Source organism: Giraffa tippelskirchi, chromosome 6 (genome assembly GCF_054371585.1).
Source record: "Giraffa tippelskirchi isolate mGirTip1 chromosome 6, T2T-mGirTip1v1.2.pri, whole genome shotgun sequence".
NCBI classification, from domain to species: Eukaryota; Metazoa; Chordata; class Mammalia; order Artiodactyla; family Giraffidae; genus Giraffa; species Giraffa tippelskirchi.
In genome coordinates, this window is record NC_137280.1 from 67049031 (window position 1) to 67068937 (window position 19907).

A 19907-nucleotide genomic window follows, 5' to 3' on the forward strand; every position below is an offset into this window, starting at 1 on the left:
GATGATGAATTTAATTAGACTATGATTCCCCTTTTCTTTGTCCCATAGTCTCTTTGCAACAAGGCCAACCACAGAGCTTGAGCAACGTGGACACCAGGTAATTACTGATCCAGTGTGAACAATGGATTTCAGGCAGTGTAAATCTCTGACTTATGGGCTGACAATTGTGGGGGTCCAACAGTTGGGCTCCCTGAACACTTGGAAACCCTCCCTCAGGCCCAAAGGACACAATGATCGTTTCGGCCACAAGATGATGCCTTAACTAGTCTCCCTCAATGTTCAAAGCCTGGAATCAGATAAATCTCTCCTAAACATCTAGGTTCCTAAACCATGGACAACACAAGACTATTGGGATAGACACAGAAAATGCCTATAGCTACCACATTACCATTCTAGAGAGAATATGAACTCACTGAAGCATGGAGCACCAAATTAAAAACAATGATAAATATGGCAGTTGGAGATTCATCTGAGTTTGATGTGTCACATCCGGTATGAACTCTTAGAACATCATAGGCAAGATGCTCAACCTTCCTGAAAGGCAGCTTCCTCATCTGTTACATGGGAATGGTAATACCTACCTGTGGCATACAGTAGGTGCTCAATAAATGACAGCTACTTATTTCCATTCTCCCCGCTCCCCCTCCCAGAGATACAATTGGGCTGATGAGAATGAGCATGAGTCATGGAGTCAGACAGACCTTATTAGCAAGTTATTTCATGTCTCTGAGCCTCAGTTTCCTCAGCTGTAAAGTGGGGATAAAGAGACTTACCTCACGGGGTTTATGTGAGGACTAAATACGAAAGCACAGGCAGCTCCTCCTTCAGAGCATGGCACACAGCAGGTGGGAATTTAATGAGGAGTAACTCTTATTTACGACTTTAATTGACTGGCCACTGAAAGTACAGAAACTTAAGGGCATTTGCAGTTCCTTTATAGCAAATAACCTCCACCACTGGGAAAAAGACCGTTTTCCACCAGTAAAATGCACGGTTCTGACAGTATAGCCACATCTTCCTTCTCTAACCCTGAACTTGGGGCTTGACCAGGTACACGAAGGCAGTAATAAGTAGCACCAAGGAAGGCAATGCCAGAGGCTCCAAGTTCTATAAACTCTTCATTCCTGACTACACACTAGACAACAAAGGACTTGCAATGCTTACGATATTTAGGATGGCACCCAGGAAATTTATCAAGATGGATGCAAAGATGATGATGTTCCTGGCCAAATAGGTCTCGTTAATCCAACAGCAGGTTTTCCGGAGGACCAGGGGCAAACACTTGTAATCTTCCGCTGTGGTGATGAGGACCAGAGCTGAGTGCAGCATGATCAGGATGGAAAACTGGATGGCCATGGGCATCACCCTGCAGGGAAACACAGAATGTTGGGTCACATGGTGTTAATCAAGGATCCCCTCTTGCTGTGCAACCCTGTCAATCATGTTCACAATTGCCCTTCCCTAGTCCTTGCACCCAATAATTTGTCTAAAGCTCTGTTTGCCCAGGAAAGGGGCTATTAACAAGAGACTTTTCAAAAATTTCATCCATCCCTATAAAATATTCTCTTGAGAAACTTTGCAATGAACATCAAATATTGGGCTTGATCTATTGCTTCTGCCCATTTTTTCCCACTTATTTCATCATTCCTCTTTCTCACTTGGCAACTGCTGCCAAGGCAACACACCACTGGAGTTTTATCTGAGTACTCTGGCTGTGGGAGAGATCCATATGCCCTTTTCCCCCTCAAGGTGGGTGTTAGGAAACACTTTCCCCCATGACTGCTCCGATGCCAAGACCTGAACATGGCACCTCTCCACATGGCTCAGTTTGGTTAGTGATTATCACAGTTTGCAGAGGCTACACTATGTGCTGTGTGGGAGGTGGGTCTATAGGACTCATATTTGCCTAAGGTTTCAACATCACTCCCAATTACACATCTGGAGCTTCAGCGCTATGTCCCATGGCAGCTCCTGCCTACTGGGCACCTCTGTTGGGTGTCAGGTGGTGATCTAAAACCCCATCTCTGGAGGCATCTGCTTCCTCTCCTTATCAGTCAACTTATCACCAGGATTCTCCTTGGGAATTTATCCTTTGTTCTCTCTACTCTGCCCAGCCATTTGGGTCCTCTGCTGGCACCTCAAGTTTCTCCACCTCTGATTTAGCCAGTGAACTTCTGCCTGTTAAATGGTGTCTCAAGGGACATGGTAGGAGATTTCATATCTGTTCCTTCCTCCATAAAATGAAGTTCATTCATTTGGCGTTAATATTTTGACTGGAGCTCAACAAATGTACATTTAGTGAATGAGGTTGAATCCACTTTCTTTTTTTCGGCTGCACCATGTGGCATGTAGAACTTCCCCAGCCTGGGATCAAACTCGTGCCCCCAGTGGGAAGTGCAGTGTCTTAACCACTGGACCACTAGGGAAATTCCTGAACCCACCTTCTGCTAGTGCTACCACTTCTTACTGTCTTGTCTAAATTTTCTCATTTCTTATGACTAACACTAGTGTAAGTACCGTACTGAGCTCTTGATTAAGTCCTTAGGCACATGCTAAGCACTTTATATCAATATATAATATCTCATTTCTCTTCCTCAGAACAAACCTAAGAGGTCTTTTGATCTCTTTTTTCACATAAAGAGTTAAGGTTCAGAGAGCAGCAACTTCCCAGGAGTTACTGAGTTGGTAAGCGTTAGAGTTAGGATTGAAAGTCCACTCTGCTTCACCACTTTGCTAAGTCTAGCCATTTTGGTAAGTAATGTAGGTCCCATGATTGCAGTAATCTTTTTTGCTTCTGTGGTTTTATTGTGATCTTTATTCATTCAACAAGGTTTCTTCCTAGGGAGGCATCAGGGGTACCAAGACGAAAGACACATTTTGCCCATTTTCTAGGAGATCATAATCTAGAGGGGAATATGGATATGCAAATGATGAACTATTACATACTGTGTTGTGATAGAGAAAAGGTAATAAACAAACATGATTAAAAAAAAAAAAATAAGAAAGGAAATCAAGGAAGACTTCCCAGAAGAGGTGACATTCAAGTTAGGCCTTGGAGATTGAAGAGTAGGATTTTAGGGAGGGAAGATTAGGGAATGTGGGCAAAGTATCAGAAGAATAGGAGTGACCAGTGTGTAGACTGTCAATTTCCTCTGCATGGTCAACCATCATGAAGGCTGGAAAGTGACTTCTCCTACAGCCCAGATATCGTTGTTGGGAGGGTTTTTTTTTTCTTTTTTTAATGCCTGCATAGTTTTGATTTTATGGATCACCTTGATAGGAAGTCTTTGCAGAGTTTAAGATCAGAACAGAAGGTCTGTGCAGCAGTGGGTTCCCAGAGGGCTCTACACAGATGGGAAACTTTCCCCTAAATAGGCTTGAAAAACACTTCCTGACAACACACCATTATTCCTGGGCACTCAGGGGAGGCAAACGGGCGAAGAAGGCAGGAGGATCGCTTTGTCAGGTGCTCCCAGGAGAGAAGGGGCCAATTCCAAGGGTGATGCTGATGCAGCTTAATAATGTGAGGCAGCCACTGAGAATACGAATATCTTGTTCCAAAGCAAAGGCAGAGGCAAACCAGGCAAGGGCGAGTCTGAAAGCTGCTCAGCAGGAGACTCGGACTCTTTGATGGTCAAGGTTGCCACCTGGGTGATCTACAGACCTCCGCCTGGTGTACCGGCCAGGCAGGTTCTCACTGCTGCCTTTTCTCTTTCTCCACCTCTCTGCACCCTCCAGGCAATCCTCAAGCACATGCCCTAATCGCTCTGTTCCTCCTACCTCTGTATTTTCTCACTCTCTGGGGGCGGTGGGAGTAGGTGGGGTGCAGGGCAGGGACATCCCGGTCATCTTTCAAGGCTCAGAGTTTTCTTTGGATTCTTCCAAGTCACCTGGCATAAGGCTTGTGCTTGTGTTAAGCCACTTCGGTTGTCTGACTCTTTGCAACCCTGTGGACTGTAGCCTGCAAGGCTCCTCTCTCCATGGGATTTCCCAGGCAAGAATACCAGAGTGGGTTTCTATTTCCTTCTCCAGGGGATCTTTCCAACCCAGAGATGGAACTCATGTCTCTTACATCTCCTGGGTTGGCAGGTGGGTTTTTCACCACTAGTGCCACCTGGGAAGCCCTGGCATAAGGCTAAGTACACAGAAAGTGCTCAATAAATACTCACTGACTTTTGTTTTTTGTGGGAGAGAAGACTTTCTCTTCTCATCAGCCTCCATTGGCTGTATGCCTATCCACACTTCAGCCCCTCTGCTTGCCCTCCCTGATGCATCCTTTATAAGAGGAGGAAGGACCAGCCCTACTGGTCAGAGTTCATGTGGGGTGTTCAGTGGACCTGGTTCTTCCTGGAGGGCAGAGTTGCTGCTCAAGGTCAGTGTTTATGCAAAGTTCAGATGCTTGTCCTCTCCTCCTTCTAGATCCAGAAGGAGGATGGGATGGTCAGGAAGCTAGAGCCTTGACTTTCCAGGTGGGAAGAGACTTGGTCATCTCCTCCCTTTGGCTAGACCATCTCTTCCTTTAAGCAAGGAAGCTCAAGTCATCCCAGCAAGTCCTGATGGGCAGGAGGTAAAAGCAAAGAGCAAAGAGCTAAGATCAAAGCCCTGTGTGTTTGAACCTGTAGCTCTGAAACATAGCCAATAACACACCTAAGGCAAGGTAACAAATTCTTCTGAGCATCTTACTTAAATTTTTTTTTTCCAGTAACTTATTATTATCTGCAAAACCAGGATTTTTAAGTCTACCTCTTAAAGGAGGCTCTGAGGTTAAAATAATAAAGCAATGTAATGCTTAGCACATAATAAGAGCTCAAAAAAACATTCATTTTCTTTCTCTATTCATGGTGAAAATCAGAAAAAGGATTTAAAGATTTCTGGGAAGAATATTAATGGCAAGACAGGCTTTCTAAGCAAGCTACTGGCGCTACATAAAAAATTCCTCTGGAAATCTCTGCAGCAGCTCTTCAGCGTTCATTTATTTCTGCACATGTAAACATTATAACATCAATTGCAATTTTTATCTAATTATAGAGCTACTCAGGCATACAGGGATTCTGAATTTGCTTTTGCATTGTTGATGCATGTAAGAAGCAAGGAAACCTTTCATTTCTGAAATCGAGTCTGAGAATGAATGACAAAAATTTGCAAACAGCTCCATCCAAAACATTTCTAGACCTTAAGTTCTAATTTGCTCTCTGCAGTCTTGTCATTAAAGCAGGGTGCGGGCTGTAGGTTTGATGGGGAGACAGGGGTTGGGGAAAAGAGTAAAAAGCCTATGGTGGCTTGTGGTGCAACATGAAAACAGAAATGCAGACTGAAAATGACATTGGTACCACACTTTAGAACTGGCAAAGAGCCCACAAGTCCAGAGGTACATCTGAGCCTTGTAGCAACCCCGAGAGGTCAGTATTTGTAGCCTCTTAATTAGGTGGGAATACGGTGACTCAGGAGGGGAAAAGGAGTCAGAATCTGTCAAAATGGGTATGGATCATTTGATTCTTACAGCAACCCTGGGAAGTTGGCATTGTTATTTTATAGATGAGAAAACTGAGGCTTCGGAGAAATCAAGTATAATATATACATACAGCCAGTAAGATGCACAGAAAGAATTAAGATCCTGTGCCTCTTCCTTTCCTCTCTATTTGCCCTCTCTGGCTTGCTCCCTCTCTCTTTTCCCTTCTACCTTTTTCCTCTCCCTTTCTCCCCTCCTTCCCTCCCTCTCTCTCATTACCATGTGTGCAGACTTAGATACACTGTTCTCTAATTACGAAAGGTATCTTCTGGTCTTTCCTCAGTTTCTCCTTCTGGGAGAGGAACAGCTGCAGGCATGAGGAAGTTAAAGGAAAGAGCCAGGCAAAGCACTGCCTTTCTTTGCCAGGGTCCATTAATTTTTGCTTTGGGCCTGGGAATTCACTATGGTCATATGAGCAAAGATTGGCTCATCTGCTAAAGAGTCCATGACGGAAGAAAGGCAACTGCAAGGCACCTACCATCTGTTCAGTCTCAGAGAATCAATCAGAAACAAAGTGAGTTGGAGAGGAAAAGTGCTCACAATGAAGAAAGCCTGGGCAGTCTGGGCCCACGAGCCACTCAATTCCCAACGTACGTGGGCTGTCTGGTCAGAGCTCAAACTTGGAAATTGTCTTCATTGTCAGTGTTTTCTCTTCACTGAGCAAGTGAGGTTGGGGTGCTGGCTGGTATTTCATTTTTTTTTTTTAATTAAAAAGTTTTTTTTTTTTTGGCCATACCCCACACGGCATATGGGATCCTAGTTCCTGACTAGGGATCGAACTCACCCTCTGCATTGGAAGCGTGTAATCTCAACCACTGGACCACCAGGGAAGACCCTGGCTGGTGTTTTAGTTCCCGGCTTCAGCCTGCACCCCAGAGTCAGAGACTCCATCCAGTCAACTGCTAGGCGAGGTTCTAGATCTCTCCCCCCGGAACCCAGGAATTGGGTATCAAGGTGGCTCACCTTCCTTGGTCACCTCTCCCGGGAAGGGGACTTGCCCAGGCCAGCTGGGAAAGATGGGGCACGGCCACCCCTTCTTCTGTCCCAGGTGCAGGTCCTTAGGTCCAGCCTGGGCTCCTCCTTCACTCTCATCCCCCACACACAGTATGTCCTGGAAACTGTCAACTCTCTGTCCTAAATACGGAGCAAGTTCATCCTCTCCGGCTCACTCCTCGCTCACTGTCTGGTCCCTCTTATTTTTCACCTGGAGTTTTGCCATTGCCTCCCAAATGGTTTTCCCAACCGCAGACCTCATCCTCTCCCGTCGTCATCCATCCCTTCCAAACACAAATCCAATCAGGTTGCTTGTTGGATTAAAATGCTTCCGTGGGGCTTCCTTGGTGGTTCAGCGGTTAAGAATCTGCCTTCCAATGCAAGGACACCGGTTTGATCCCTGGTCTGGAAGGATCTCAGATGCCAAAGGGCAACTAAACCCATGCCCCACAACAACTCAAGCCCTTGCACCCTAGAGCCCCTGTGCCGTAAGAAGAGAAGCCGCAGAAACAAGAGAAGCCGCAGCAACAAGTCCGAGCACCGCGACCAAGAGCAGCGCCTCTCGCCACAACTAGAGAAAGGCCAAGTGCAGCAACGAAGACCCAGCACAGCCATTAATATATAAATAAAATTTCAAAATAACCTAAAATTAAAAGAAAAGCTTCAGCAAAGTCTTCTCTGTTGACCAGTCACATTACTCTGCAACGATTACAAATCCCTCGCCTCCTAAGCACCCAATTTCCAGCTCTCTCCCTGCCGCTCTTGGCCTCCGTCTCAGTCCTCTGTCATGACTGGGGAGAGACCTTCAGGAGGTGGTTCAGGTGTCAGCGTCTCCTCTGGGAAAGCTGCCCTGATTCCCCCGCCTCACCGCACACTTGCGCTACCATGAGTCATCACACCCCGCTACAGCTGTTCAACTCACAGGCTTTCCCCCAAGTAGACTGTCAGCTGTATGATGCCAGGGACCGCATCTCCAGTGTCCAGCATGGACAGGCACACAGGAAGTGCTCTCAGGATGTCTGTGGGGAACATCAACGCCCTGTGCTCCAGGAGTCCAGAAAAAGCACAGCTGTGACCACACCCACAGCCTCACTGGCAGGAGAAAGGAGGGGAGTACAGGGAGTTTAGGTAAACCTGACAGGACCCCACAAACACACACAGCTCACCACCCTGAGACCAGTCCTTTCCCCATGATCCTAGGCCCCACATGGCTCTGGGGTAGTCAGGAGATCCATTCTCCTATGGCATTCCCTGGCACCCCATCCTGATGTATTCATTGCCGTTTTTGTTATTGTTCAGCCGCTCAGTCATGTCCGACTCTGCGACCCCATGGACTGCAGCACACCAGGCCTCCCTGTCCATCACCAACTCCCGGAGTTTACCCAAACTCATGTCCATTGAGTCAGTGATGTCATCCAACCATCTCATTCTGTCATCCCCTTCTCCTCCTGCCTTTAATCTTTCCCAGTATCAGGGTCTTTTCCAATGAGTCAGTTCTCGAGTCAGGTGGTCAAGTATTGGAGCTTCAGTTTCAGCATCAGCCCTTCCACTGAATATTCAGGACTGATTTCCTTTAGGATTGACTGGTTTGATCTCCTTGTAATCCAAGGGACTCTCCAACACTGCAGTTCAAAAACATCAATTCTTCGGTGCAGAGCTTTCTTTATAGTCCAACTCTCACAACTATACATGACTATTGGAAAAACCATACCTTTGACTACACGGACCTTTGTTGGCAAAGTAATGTCTCTACTTTTCAATATGCTGTCTAGGTTGGTCGTAGGTTTTCTTCCAAGGAGCAAGCATCTTTTAATTTCATGGCTGCAATCACCATCTGCAGTGATTTTGGAGCCCAAGAAAATAAAGTCTGACACTGTTTCCATTGTCTCCCCATCTATTTGCTATGAAGCAATGGGATCGGATGCCATAATCTTCATTTTCTGAATGTTGAGTTTTAAGCCAGCTTTTTCACTCTCCTCTTTCAGTTTCATCAAGAGGGTCTTTAGTTCCTCTTCACTTTCTGCCATAAGGGTCGTGTCATCTGCATATCTGAGGTTATTGATCCTATTATCACTATAATATCATTGCCATAGAACACGCAAATTTACATATATAGGCTACACCTATCTACATATGTATATACATACACAGCATATAAGTAGCTACATTTATAGCATATACATCTAGACATATGCATATATTTTATATTTCTTTATGTCCTTCCACTGGATGATAAGGCTCAGAAGGGAAGGGTTTTTTTGATTGCTGTTGCTTTGTCTTTTTTTTTTGTATCTTCTGTTCAGTGATGTAACCTCAGCACCTAGAACATATCTAGCTCACAACAGGCAAGGGTTCCCCAGCCCCATGTGGAAGAGGTACATGGGCCTTCCTCCTCTCTCTCTCCCTCATTTAAAACATTTTTTTAAAAATTGCAAAATGAATAATAAATACGGAAAACTATACAAGTAGAGCTTAATTAGCTATTTCAAAGTGTCTGCCTTCATAATGGCCACTCAGTTCACGAAACAGCGCTTTGCAGGCCATTTCAAAAGTGCATCCATGTCTCCTGTTCCACTCTGATCCTCTCTCCCACTTCCTGTTAATCACTTCTATTTCTTTATAGTTTTGGCATCCATTTTTAGACACTATAGTTCTGTCTTGTCCATTTTTTGCTAAATTTTATGTATCTTGTAAGTTTTCACAAAAAATCTACAGGTTCTCTCTTTACCTCTTTCCTTGCAATTTATTATAATTTATTTATTGAAGAGTATATGCCTTTGGCACTTCCCTGGTGGCCCAGAGGCAAAGAATCTGCCTGCCAATGCAACAGATGTGGATTCAATATCTGGGTTGGGAAGATCCCCTGGAGAAGGAAATGCCAACCCACTCCAGTATTCTTGCCTGGGAAATCCCATGGACAGAGGAGCCTGGCGGGCTACAGTCCACGGGGTCGCAAAGAGTCAGACACAACTTAGCCACTAAACAACAACAAAATGTGCCTTTGATCTCACTATCTAGATTTTAATTTTTAAAAATTTATTTTATTGACGTATAGTTGATTTACAATGTTGTGTTAATTTCTGCTATACAGTAAAGTGATTCAGTTTGAAGTGATTCACTTTGAAGAATGCATATATATACATTCTTTTATATTCTTTTCCACTATGGTTTATCACAGGTATTGAATATAGTTCCCCGTGCAATATAGTAGGACCTTGTTGTTTATTCTGGATTTTACTTTTGTAAATTCATCCAGTATCTTCTGTCCCCTGTGATTCGTGCAAATTAAGAACTCAGTTCACAGGCTTGGCCAGACTTAGGTTTGATCCCTTTGATGAGACTATAGACTTGTGTTCTTCCATCAGGAGATAAACTTGCTTGTCCTTTCTGGGTTGTCAGCTACTAGATTGATTAATTCATTGAAAGTTGGAAAATGGTGGTATTTTAATTCTGTAACTTCTTTAAATTGTATCAGCTTGAATAATTTTATGAGTTTCTACTCACCCGATCTTGTAGTTCATGCAAGAAAGACAGAAAAAAAAATTGTTTCTTTCCTCCTTTTCCGTGGTTTCCAATGTATGTGTGTGTTAGTTACTCAGTCATGTTCTACACTTTGTGACCCTATGGACTCTAGCCCTCTAGGCTCCTCGTCCATGGAATTCTCCAGGCAAGAATACTGGAGTGGGTTGCCATGCCTTTCTCCAGGGGATCTTTCTGACCCAAGGATCAAACCCGGGTCTCTTGCCTTGCAGGTGGTTTCCTTACCACTGAGCCACCAGGGAAGTCTAAGTATTACAAATCGATTCCCCACTATCCACCAAAGGTTATCAACCCTTAAAATTGTCATTATAAACTCATAAAGTTTAAAATATTTGCTGGTATTTGATTGACTGTTTTAACAGTTATCCACATCACAGCTCTTAATTATTCCATCTTGGGACAACAGAAACTTCTTCACTGTGGCTTCTGAGTTCTTAAGAGGTGACTATCAAGCATGATGACTTTGTAGCATTCTAGTAGGACAAGAGGTTTCAGCCTTATCCTGCATGTTTCCTGTCCCAGCTCTAGCATCATACATACCTCCAAAATTAAAAAAAACAACAACTGTGATATGTTACTTCAAATTCACAGTCTGGCCCCTAATTATGCTTATACCTACTGGGTTGGATATTCTATCTAGGACTTCCCATACTTATAGCTCCAATCCAGGATACTATCTTCTTTTTGGTTGTCATGTCTCCTTAAGCTCTTCTTGCTATGAAAGTTTCTCATACTTCCTTTGTTTTAAATGATCTTGACTGTTTGGAGGAGTGCTGGTCAAGTATTTTATAGAATGCCTGTCAACTGCAGTATGTCTGATGTCTCCTCATGATTAGATGATGGGTTTTGGGAAGGAAGACCACAGAGTTTATGTATATTCTCATTTGGCCACCTGATGTGAAGAGCTGATTCATTGGGAAAGACCCCAGTGCTGGGAAAGATTGAAGGCAAAAGGAGAAGGGGGCAACAGAGGATGGAATGGTTAGAAGGCATCACTGACTCAATGGACAAGAACTTGAGTAAACTCCAAGAGTCAGTCAAGGACAGGAGAGCCTGATGTGCTGTAGTCCTTGGGGTTGCAAAGAGTTGGACACAACTTAGCATCTGAACAACTCATCACAGCTCATCAACTTGGCTTATCCCTGTTGAGTTTAACCATTATCAGCTGGCTGAGGTATACTCCCCTATTTTTCCTCCATCCACACTGTCCTCCTTGGCAGGAAGTCACTTTCAGCGTAGCCACACTTTGAGGAGTAGAGGGTATAATTGCACCTCATCAAGGACACAGTATCTACATAAATTATTTGGACTTTTCCCCACGGGAAATTTATTTATTCTTCATCTTTTCTTTATTCATTCAACCATTTATTTATATCAGTATGAACCCACAGATATTTATTTTACATTTTGGATTACTGTTGTTGTTCAGTCACCCAGTTGTGTCCAACTCTTTGCAACCCCATGGATGGCAGCATGCCAGGCCTCTCTGTCCCTCACCAACTCCTGAAGTTTGCCCAAGTTCATGTCCATTGCATCGGTGATGCCATCCAGTCATCTCACCCTCTGATGCCTTCTTCCCCTTCTGTCCTCAATCTTTGGGTAATAACCCAATACTATTTTATTTATTTTCTGGCTCAAGTTGTTCCAACTCTGGTTCTTGGGAGCTTTTCCTATGTCCCTTTGATATATTTCTATTGCTGTGTGTTTTAATACTTCCTAATTTTCTAGCCCTAAATGATGCTCCAGGCTCATCTTGTATATTTACTACTCCAGACTTAGAATCAGCAGCTCTCCAAGGAGCTCTGGTTCCTTGTACTGGATATCGATATTAGAAATCAGGATCAGGGTTGTGCCTATCGCTTGATGTGCTATCACTGCTGAGGCATCATAGCTGCTGGATGTTCTCTGCTGACAGAGCAAGGACATTGGGAATGGCAACCCACTCCTGGAGAATCCCACGGACAGAGGAGCCTGGCGAGCTATAGTCCATGGGGTCGCAAAGTGTTGGACATGACTGAAGCGACTTAGAACACATTCTAACCTGTGTCTATAAACATATCTGTGTTTATGTAGACATCCTATATCTAAGTGCATCTATGTGCTTAGTCGCTCAGTAGGGTCCAACTCTCTGAGGCCCCATGGACTGTAGCCCACCAGGCTCCTCGGTCCATTGAATTTTCCAGGCAAGAATACTGGAGTGGGTTGCCATTTCCTATTCCAGGGCATCTTCCCGACCCAGGGATTGATTGAACGTGTCTCTTGAGTCTCCTGCATTGGCAAGCGAATTTTTTTACCACTAGTGCCACATGAGACACCCCAAAGGCACATACTCTAGTGAGCTTAACAAATACATGCTAATGTCTCCAACTCTAAGCCTTTACCATATGGATCATTCTGGCCTTTTCTCCTTGTCTGTAACCTTCTGGACCAACAATGAGAAATCTGACTCCCACAATCATCCATCCATTAACTTAGAGTGCCCATAAACTGTGCCTCAAGTTGTTCACACATATGTCCGTGAGAAACATCTTTATAGCTAAAGTACCGTGCTATGGCACAGTTCTTTTTATGCTTAGTTCTAGAGTCCATGAATCCCCAAAACTACTTAGGAAACCCCCTAAGCTACTCAAGAAAACCTCATCTTTTCTCCCCACCCCCTTCAGTAAGGTTGTTTCATACTTTTAATACAGGTATAATCTTTTATCATAGTCTTATTTCATCATGGGGTCCCCTGAACTCCTAAATACTTTTTTAAAAGTTTTGTATATTAAGGTCAGTCTCTGGGCTGTAAAGTTTATGGGATTTGACAAATGCATAGTGTCAAACAAACACCATTACAGTATCATAGTGAATAGTGTCACTGCCCTCAAAACATCTCCTGGGCTTCACCTATGCAATAATGCTCTTCCTCCTTACTCTCCAAATAATATCCTCCCTTCCTTTGCATGCTGTCTGATTTTATATGATTTCACTTTGTTTCCTTTCTTAGTATACCAATTTTATTTGTTTAATTTTTTTTTTTTTTTCAGTATTTCTCTAGAGTTTACAATGGTTTACCTTCAAATTGGACTTCCCTGGTGGCTCAGTGGTAAAGAATCTGCCTGCTAATTCAGGAGACACGGGTTTGATCCCTGGGTTGAGAAGATTACCTGGAGAAGGGAATGACAACACACTCCAGTATTCTTGCCTGGGAAATCCCATGGACAGAGGAGCCTCATGGGCTACAGTCCAGGGGGTCACAGAGTTGGACACGACTAGTGACTAAACAACACCACCAGCAACAACCTTCAAATTACTTTGCAGCACTTCATGTGTAACACTGGTCCCTTAAAGCATCCCCAGTTCCTTCCTCACATGCCTTATCAGGCTGCTGTCATTCATTTCACTCATCTCTATTTATAACCACTAAACATCGTTAATATTGTTACTTTAAACAGTTATCTTTTAGATCAATTAAGAATAAGAAAAAATTTTTAACTTCATTTATTTCTTTTCTGATGCTCTTCCTCTCTCTGTGTAGATCAAATTTCTGACCCACATCATTTTCCTTCTGTTTGAACAATTTTTCTTTTTTCTTTTAAAAAAAGCTTTAAAAAATATTTCTTGCAGGGAAATTCCTATAGAAATGCACTTTTTATTTGTCTGATAAAATCTTCAGTTCTCTTTTGCTTTTGAAGCATATAGAATTCTAGGTGGGTGACTTTTTCTTTCAACACTTTCAGTATTTCATTCTTCATTCTCTTTTTGCTTGCATGGTTTCAGGCCAGAAGTATGGTGGATTTCTTCCCGTTCCTCTGTAGGTAAGTGGTAGCTCCCCTACCCTCAGCCCTCGGCCTTCTATGAAGATTTTTCCTTTGTCTTCCGTTTTCTGCAATTTGAATATGACATACGTAAGTGTGCTACTTACTTATTTGGTTATTTATTCATTGTGCTTATCCTGTCTAGTGTTCCCTGAGGTTCCTGGTTCTGTGATTTGGTGTCTGTCATTAACTTTAGAAAATCTTCAGCCATTATTACTTCAAAGATTTTTCCTGCTCAGATCTCTTTTCATCTTTTTCTGGTATTCCGATTATGCATAAGTTACACTTTCTGGAATTGTCCCAAAGTTCTTGGATGTTTTGATCTTTTTTTTTTTTTTCATTTCATTTTTCTCTTTGCATTGCAATTTGGGAAGTTTCTGCTGTCCTATATTCAAGCTCACTGATTCTTTCCTCGGCCTTGTTGAATTTCTTGACAAACCCTTCAAAGATATTCATTATTTCCGTTATGGTGTTTTTGAGTTCTAGTGTGTTTCTTTTTGACTTTTTCTTAGAACTTCCATCGTTTCTTGAATGTCTACTTTTCCCAGTTGAACCCTTGGTATGTAGCAATAGTTATTTCAAGTTCTCTTTCTGATAATTTCAACAGACTCTGTCATACCTGAGTCTGGTTCTGATGATTGCTTTGTCTCTTCTTTCCTTTTGGTATGCCTTGTAATTTTCTGTTGAAAACCGGTCATATTGTATCAGGTTATAGAAACTGAGGAGAACAGACCTTCCCTGGGAGGATTCATTAATGTATTAATCAGGCTAAGGGGTGGGCTATGCTGAGGGCCGTGTCTATAGGTACCAATGACTCCAGATTCTTCTTGTTTCCTTGTGTTTGTCTCTTCTCTTGAACTGAGCTCCCCTAAGTATTCATTGGGCTTGCCTGGTGGCTCAAACGGTAAAGAGTTCTCCTGCAGCACAGGAGACCCAGGCTTGATCCCTGGATTGGGAAGATCACCTGAGGAAGGGAATGGCAGCCCACTCCAGTATTCTTGCCTGGAGAATCCCACTGATCAGAAACATCCTGGCTCTTGCAGTTCTTTCAGTCATAGTCCTCGAATAATATACTGGATTCTTGATGTGGTGATAAGGTGTGGGGGATAGGGCTCTGCCAATCCTTTAAATCTCTTTTTGATTTTAAAAATAGTCTTCTTTTCCACCTTCTATTTCTCTTAAGGCATTATGTGCTGCATTTATGTGTCTTATGTTTCCTCATAGTAAGTCTTCATTTCTGAAATGTACCTTTCTTTTATTTTATTTCCTTTTTGAGCACTTTTCCCAAATTTCTAAGTTTTTTTCTAATTTCGATTTAGGTTGTTATAGGCTACTTTGAATCACATTAAGGGTTTCAGCTGGTAGGTTAAAATTTTGGTATCTGTTGTAAGCATGTCTTTTGGAGTGCTTTCATTGCCAATAAGGATATCAATCTATTTTTACTTTATTATTGAAGTATAGCTGATTTACAACATTGTGTTTATTACTGCTGTAGAGCAAAGTGCTAATCTACTTTTGATTCTCTTTTTTTACTTGTAATAGCTTAGTATGGGATTGCCACCAATACATATTTTTCTAATTTTTGTTTTATACAAATTTTGCTAATTACACAAAAATTAGCAACAAAGTGTATTGATGGCAATCCCATACTAAGCTATTACAAGAAAAAAAGAGAATTTATAAAGAGGTATGGGTTGGGACAGTTGTTTTTTTTTTTTTAACGCCATAGAGTTTTCTTGTTTTTTTTTTTAAAAAAGATTATTTTGGCTGTGCTGGGTCTTTGTTGCTACACGCGGTCTTCCTCTGGTTGCAGTGAGCTGGGTCTATTCTCTGTCACAGCGCATGGGCTTCTCATTGCAGTGACTTCTCTTGTAGAGGATCACAGGCTTTAGGTGCATGAGCTTCAGTAGTTGCAACATGTGGGCTCAGTGGTTGTGGCTCATCAGTTCTAGAGTATAGGCTCAGTAGTTGTGGTGCTCAGGTTTAGTTGCTCCGTTGCATGTGGGATCTTCCTGGACTGGGGATCAAACCTGTGTCCCTTGCATTGCAAGGTGGATTCTTAACCATTGAGCCACCAGGGAAGCCCCCATAGAGCTTCCTTTAGCAGTTTTCATATAGCATTCAAAACTTGATGGCTAGATTCCTTTTCCATTTTCACTTGGACCATCCCTTTTCTTCTTTACTATAGCCCTTACTGTGAGTAATTTTGATCCTGTTCACACAGGGCCCTGTCCTGGGAGGGAGAATTGGCTGGTCAGTTTTAGGGGCTCACGGTATCTGATGGTTGTAGCTCTTTGAACCTTAACTGTAAATCTTCATGCTCACCTGATGTTGGATTGGGCAAACCCCTTCCCACTTTCAATTGCTTTTGAAGTTTGGTCCATGGCACTTGCCAGTGAATATCTGTTGGCAATACTGGGACTCTTTTCTTCCTGGATCTGACAGATATCTCCTTGTTTCTTTCCAATTCCTTCCACACAGATACTGATATCACACCAGTCTGGGGGCTCTTGGGAGACTGTCATTCCCATTTTGAAATTTACGGATTTATCACGTTAATTTTGTTTGTTGCAAATATGGTCTTTGAGGTTTTTGGTTTTGCTATCTAGTTGCTCAGGTACGTGGGAATTTCTGAGAAATTCAGAAACGTATAATTTCAGAGATGTACCACCATTTTCCCGGAATCCCCTTTCTCCTTTGTTGTTGTTCAATCACTAAGTCATGTCCGACTTTTTGTGACCCCATGGACTGCAGCACACCAGGCTCCTCTGCCCTCTACTATCTCCTGGAATTTGCTCAAATTCATATCCATTGAGTCAGTGATGCCATCTAACCATCTCATCGTCCACCGGCCCCTTTTCCTTTTGCCTTCAATCTCTACCAGCATCAGGGTCTTTTCCAATGAGTTGGCTCTTCCCATCAGGTGGTCAAAGCTGATTCAGCTTCAGTATCAGTCATTCCAATGAATATTCAGGGTTGATTTCCTTGAGGACTGACTGATTTGATTCTTTCTCCTTATATCCCCGCTAATCAGGAAAAGGTCAAGCATTGCTACGTCCTTTAGTCGAACATCTTTCTTTCACAGAATCATGCTACAACCTTCCTCAAAAACCTTCAGGGTCTCCTTCTTGCTCCCAGATTCAATTATAAAATTCCTTAACATAGCATGTTGACATTGAACTCCTGCCGGTTACCTCCCTATTCAGCCACAGCCCCCACCAAATCCTTGTACAAATGCTTTACTCTAGAGTCTTCCACTTACTCACTGTGCTACAGACACGAGGTCGTTCACATCCCTGGGCTTTTTCCTGCACAGTTTTCTAAACTGGAAACACCCTTCCACTCTTTTTCCCTCATCCTGCTCAGCTCAAAACATCAAGCCTTCTGCCAACTTTCTTTAAACCCCCTAGGCAGGATGAATCACTGACTTTGGCACAAAGTAGTTAAGTAATTAAAAGCACAGACTGTCTCTGTTCAAATCCAGCTCCGTCACTATATGGATGGGGATTAGAATGCTGCCTCACTTATTGGTTATTTTTGAGGCTTTATTGAGATAATCTGTGTGAAGGATTTAGCACATAATAGATGCTCAGTAACTGGAAGCCATTATTAATGCCTCTCTCTCTCACTAAAATACGTCTTAGAAGATGCAGACTTCCTCCTGCAAAATGATACCATCTTGAGGGGCCAGCGAGTTGCGTTACCTGTATTAGACATTTAACTAATATTTGTTGTTATTTTTAACCATGCAACAGGAGGAAATTCTTGGCAAGTTTAGGGGGAAGGGAATTTATCTGAAAAAACAGGCAAGTGTTACCTTCCAGTACAGGAGACAGCAAAAAACATGGCCATTGAATGAATCTAGAACTAGATCCAAATGCTGGCTCTTGCACCTGTACCTGTATGATGCAAATCTGTGTCTAATAGAGTGTTAAGACTCCAGGTTGTGGAATCTGGTTTGAATCTAGGCTGTAACATTTTTTAATGTGAGACGTTAGGCAACTCTATTCACTACTCTGAGCCTCAGTTTTCTCCTTTTTAAGTGGGGATAATAAAAATACCTACCCCATAGGGTTGTCATGAGAATTAAATGTGTTGGTATATGTAAAGAGTTTGGATCAGGGAATGGCCACATATATTTGATTGTAGTATTATGAAAGTGCCAATTTCGCTGACCCTGAAAGCTACGATATTCTATCTATGAACAATAAAGATGTAACAAAGGGACCCGTTAATGGTGATGGAGGGATTTATACTTACTTTCTGCATTCATGGGTGCCATGTCAAATAAGAGGGAACCCTATGTTGATTTTTGTTGTTGTTTTTATTGAGATTAGGAAAAAGCTCTTGCCCTGGGAGAGTAATGAGGTTGTTATGCAGAGTGAGACAACCCAAACAGACCCTGCTATCATCAAATACTTGGCTATGAATCCGAGATTCTGTTATTTCAAACTCCAATCCCTCGAAAAGGTCAGTGGCTGGCTCCAGGTGAGGGCCCGTCAGCTCTCAGAGACATTTCATCTGATAACTCAGTCCTTTCATATTTACCTTGAAGAAGGAAGCAAGCTTTGTATTGCCGTGATAAATAGAAGAACGATAAACGCACAGACCAAGTTTGATTTGAACACTTCATCCCTCATTTGAGAATACTGTAATTAAAAAAAAAAAGGGGAGAATGAATTACATTGCAGCAGAGTTGGGCTCTTGGAAGAGTTAAGTTTTTACCAGTGTTTGGAGTCAGGGGGAAACATCAAGAAAAGATAAGGCATTTCTATATATATATATATATATATATATATATATATATATATATATATATATATATATATTTGACACTAAGAGGCATCCATATGTTAATAAACCTTTGCGGGCATTACCTCCATCCCTCCCACCAGTCTTCCAGTGAGAGCCCAGGGGTGAATATGATTTCCTTTATAGCAAAAAGGAACGGGAGAGGGACTTTGCATGAGCTTATAAATCAGTTCTCCTCCTTCCTCTGAACTCACATCATCTGAACAAAACAGAAGAGCACACATCCATATATGTAGCAAATCAAATTCACATAGACTTTCTTCATGAGTAAACGTTAAGTCATTTAAGGATCTTGCTCTTGGGGACGCAAGGAAATTTTTGACCATAGAGTCCTTCTGCCTTCCTTTTTCATGAAAACTACTGAAAAATAAATTCATGGAGTCTTAGAATAGAAAATGGCCAAGAAAATCTCCAGCAAGGGCAGTCCTTTCATTTCGTACAAGAGAAACCAAGACTGATGGACCAATATGCTTGATTGCCCTTCTGTTGTCTGCTCAAGGTGGCCCTGGGGAATGGTGCTAACTTTATTTTGATTATCCAGAGTACTCAGTAATTTCATTGTCCACCCTTAAAAGCTTCTGGAAGGTCAGCACCGAACGTGTATATACTTGTCTTAGTCCTGCCTAGTTTCCTGAACTGTCTTTGAGTCACTAAACTGAGGAATAATCCAATGCCTTCAGAAGGAAGAAAAAATTTTTTAAAACTGAAAAAGATCTTGAGGTTAGCCTACAACCAAGTCCCTCCTTTTGTCTTAATGCCAGAGAGGTCTAGTAACTCACCATAGATCACATAGCACACAACATTTTGAGGGGTGGGAACAGAAAGCTATTTGCAATGTCTTTGATCCCCAATTTGAATTTCACCACGATTTTATGAAGGAAGCCAGTAAATAGAGTTCTCATGCTCTGTGTCCCAAATACCAAGAGAAGACTTGCTTGGGTCAATGAAATAATAAAATTAGTCCAAGTTGCTGTTGGTATGGGAGTCCAACCCCTGGTAACATGATTGTTATTCTCTTGCCCACTCCTTGGTGTGGTCTAGGTTTTATACTGAACTCACTGCTCAGAGTCATGGCTGTGATTTGGAGAGTGGAAAGGAGTTGCAGTTAGTGAACTCCATGGTGCAGGCACCAATGGAGCTCAGGAACTGCACATTCATTGCTGTCAGAGGGCAATGCTTTTTCTACTCATTGGTGTTGAGTCCTCTGCCTGTTTGCTGACAACCTGCTCCATAACTAGAGGTGAACATGTCCT

The 19907-nt window shown here is 42.6% G+C and overlaps 1 protein-coding gene across 1 annotated transcript in view; it reads right to left on the reverse strand.

Moving 5' to 3' along the window:
• ADCY8 (adenylate cyclase 8) overlaps positions 1 to 19907 on the reverse strand; it is a 225441-nt gene that overhangs the window by 50242 nt on the left and 155292 nt on the right. Inside the window, exons 9-10 of the mRNA XM_081505325.1 lie at positions 18391 to 18491; positions 1165 to 1366 (exon numbers count right to left, since the gene is read on the reverse strand). Of these exons, the coding sequence (XP_081361451.1) occupies positions 1165 to 1366; positions 18391 to 18491 (303 nt within the window). The remainder of the gene's footprint in view (positions 1 to 1164; positions 1367 to 18390; positions 18492 to 19907) is intronic.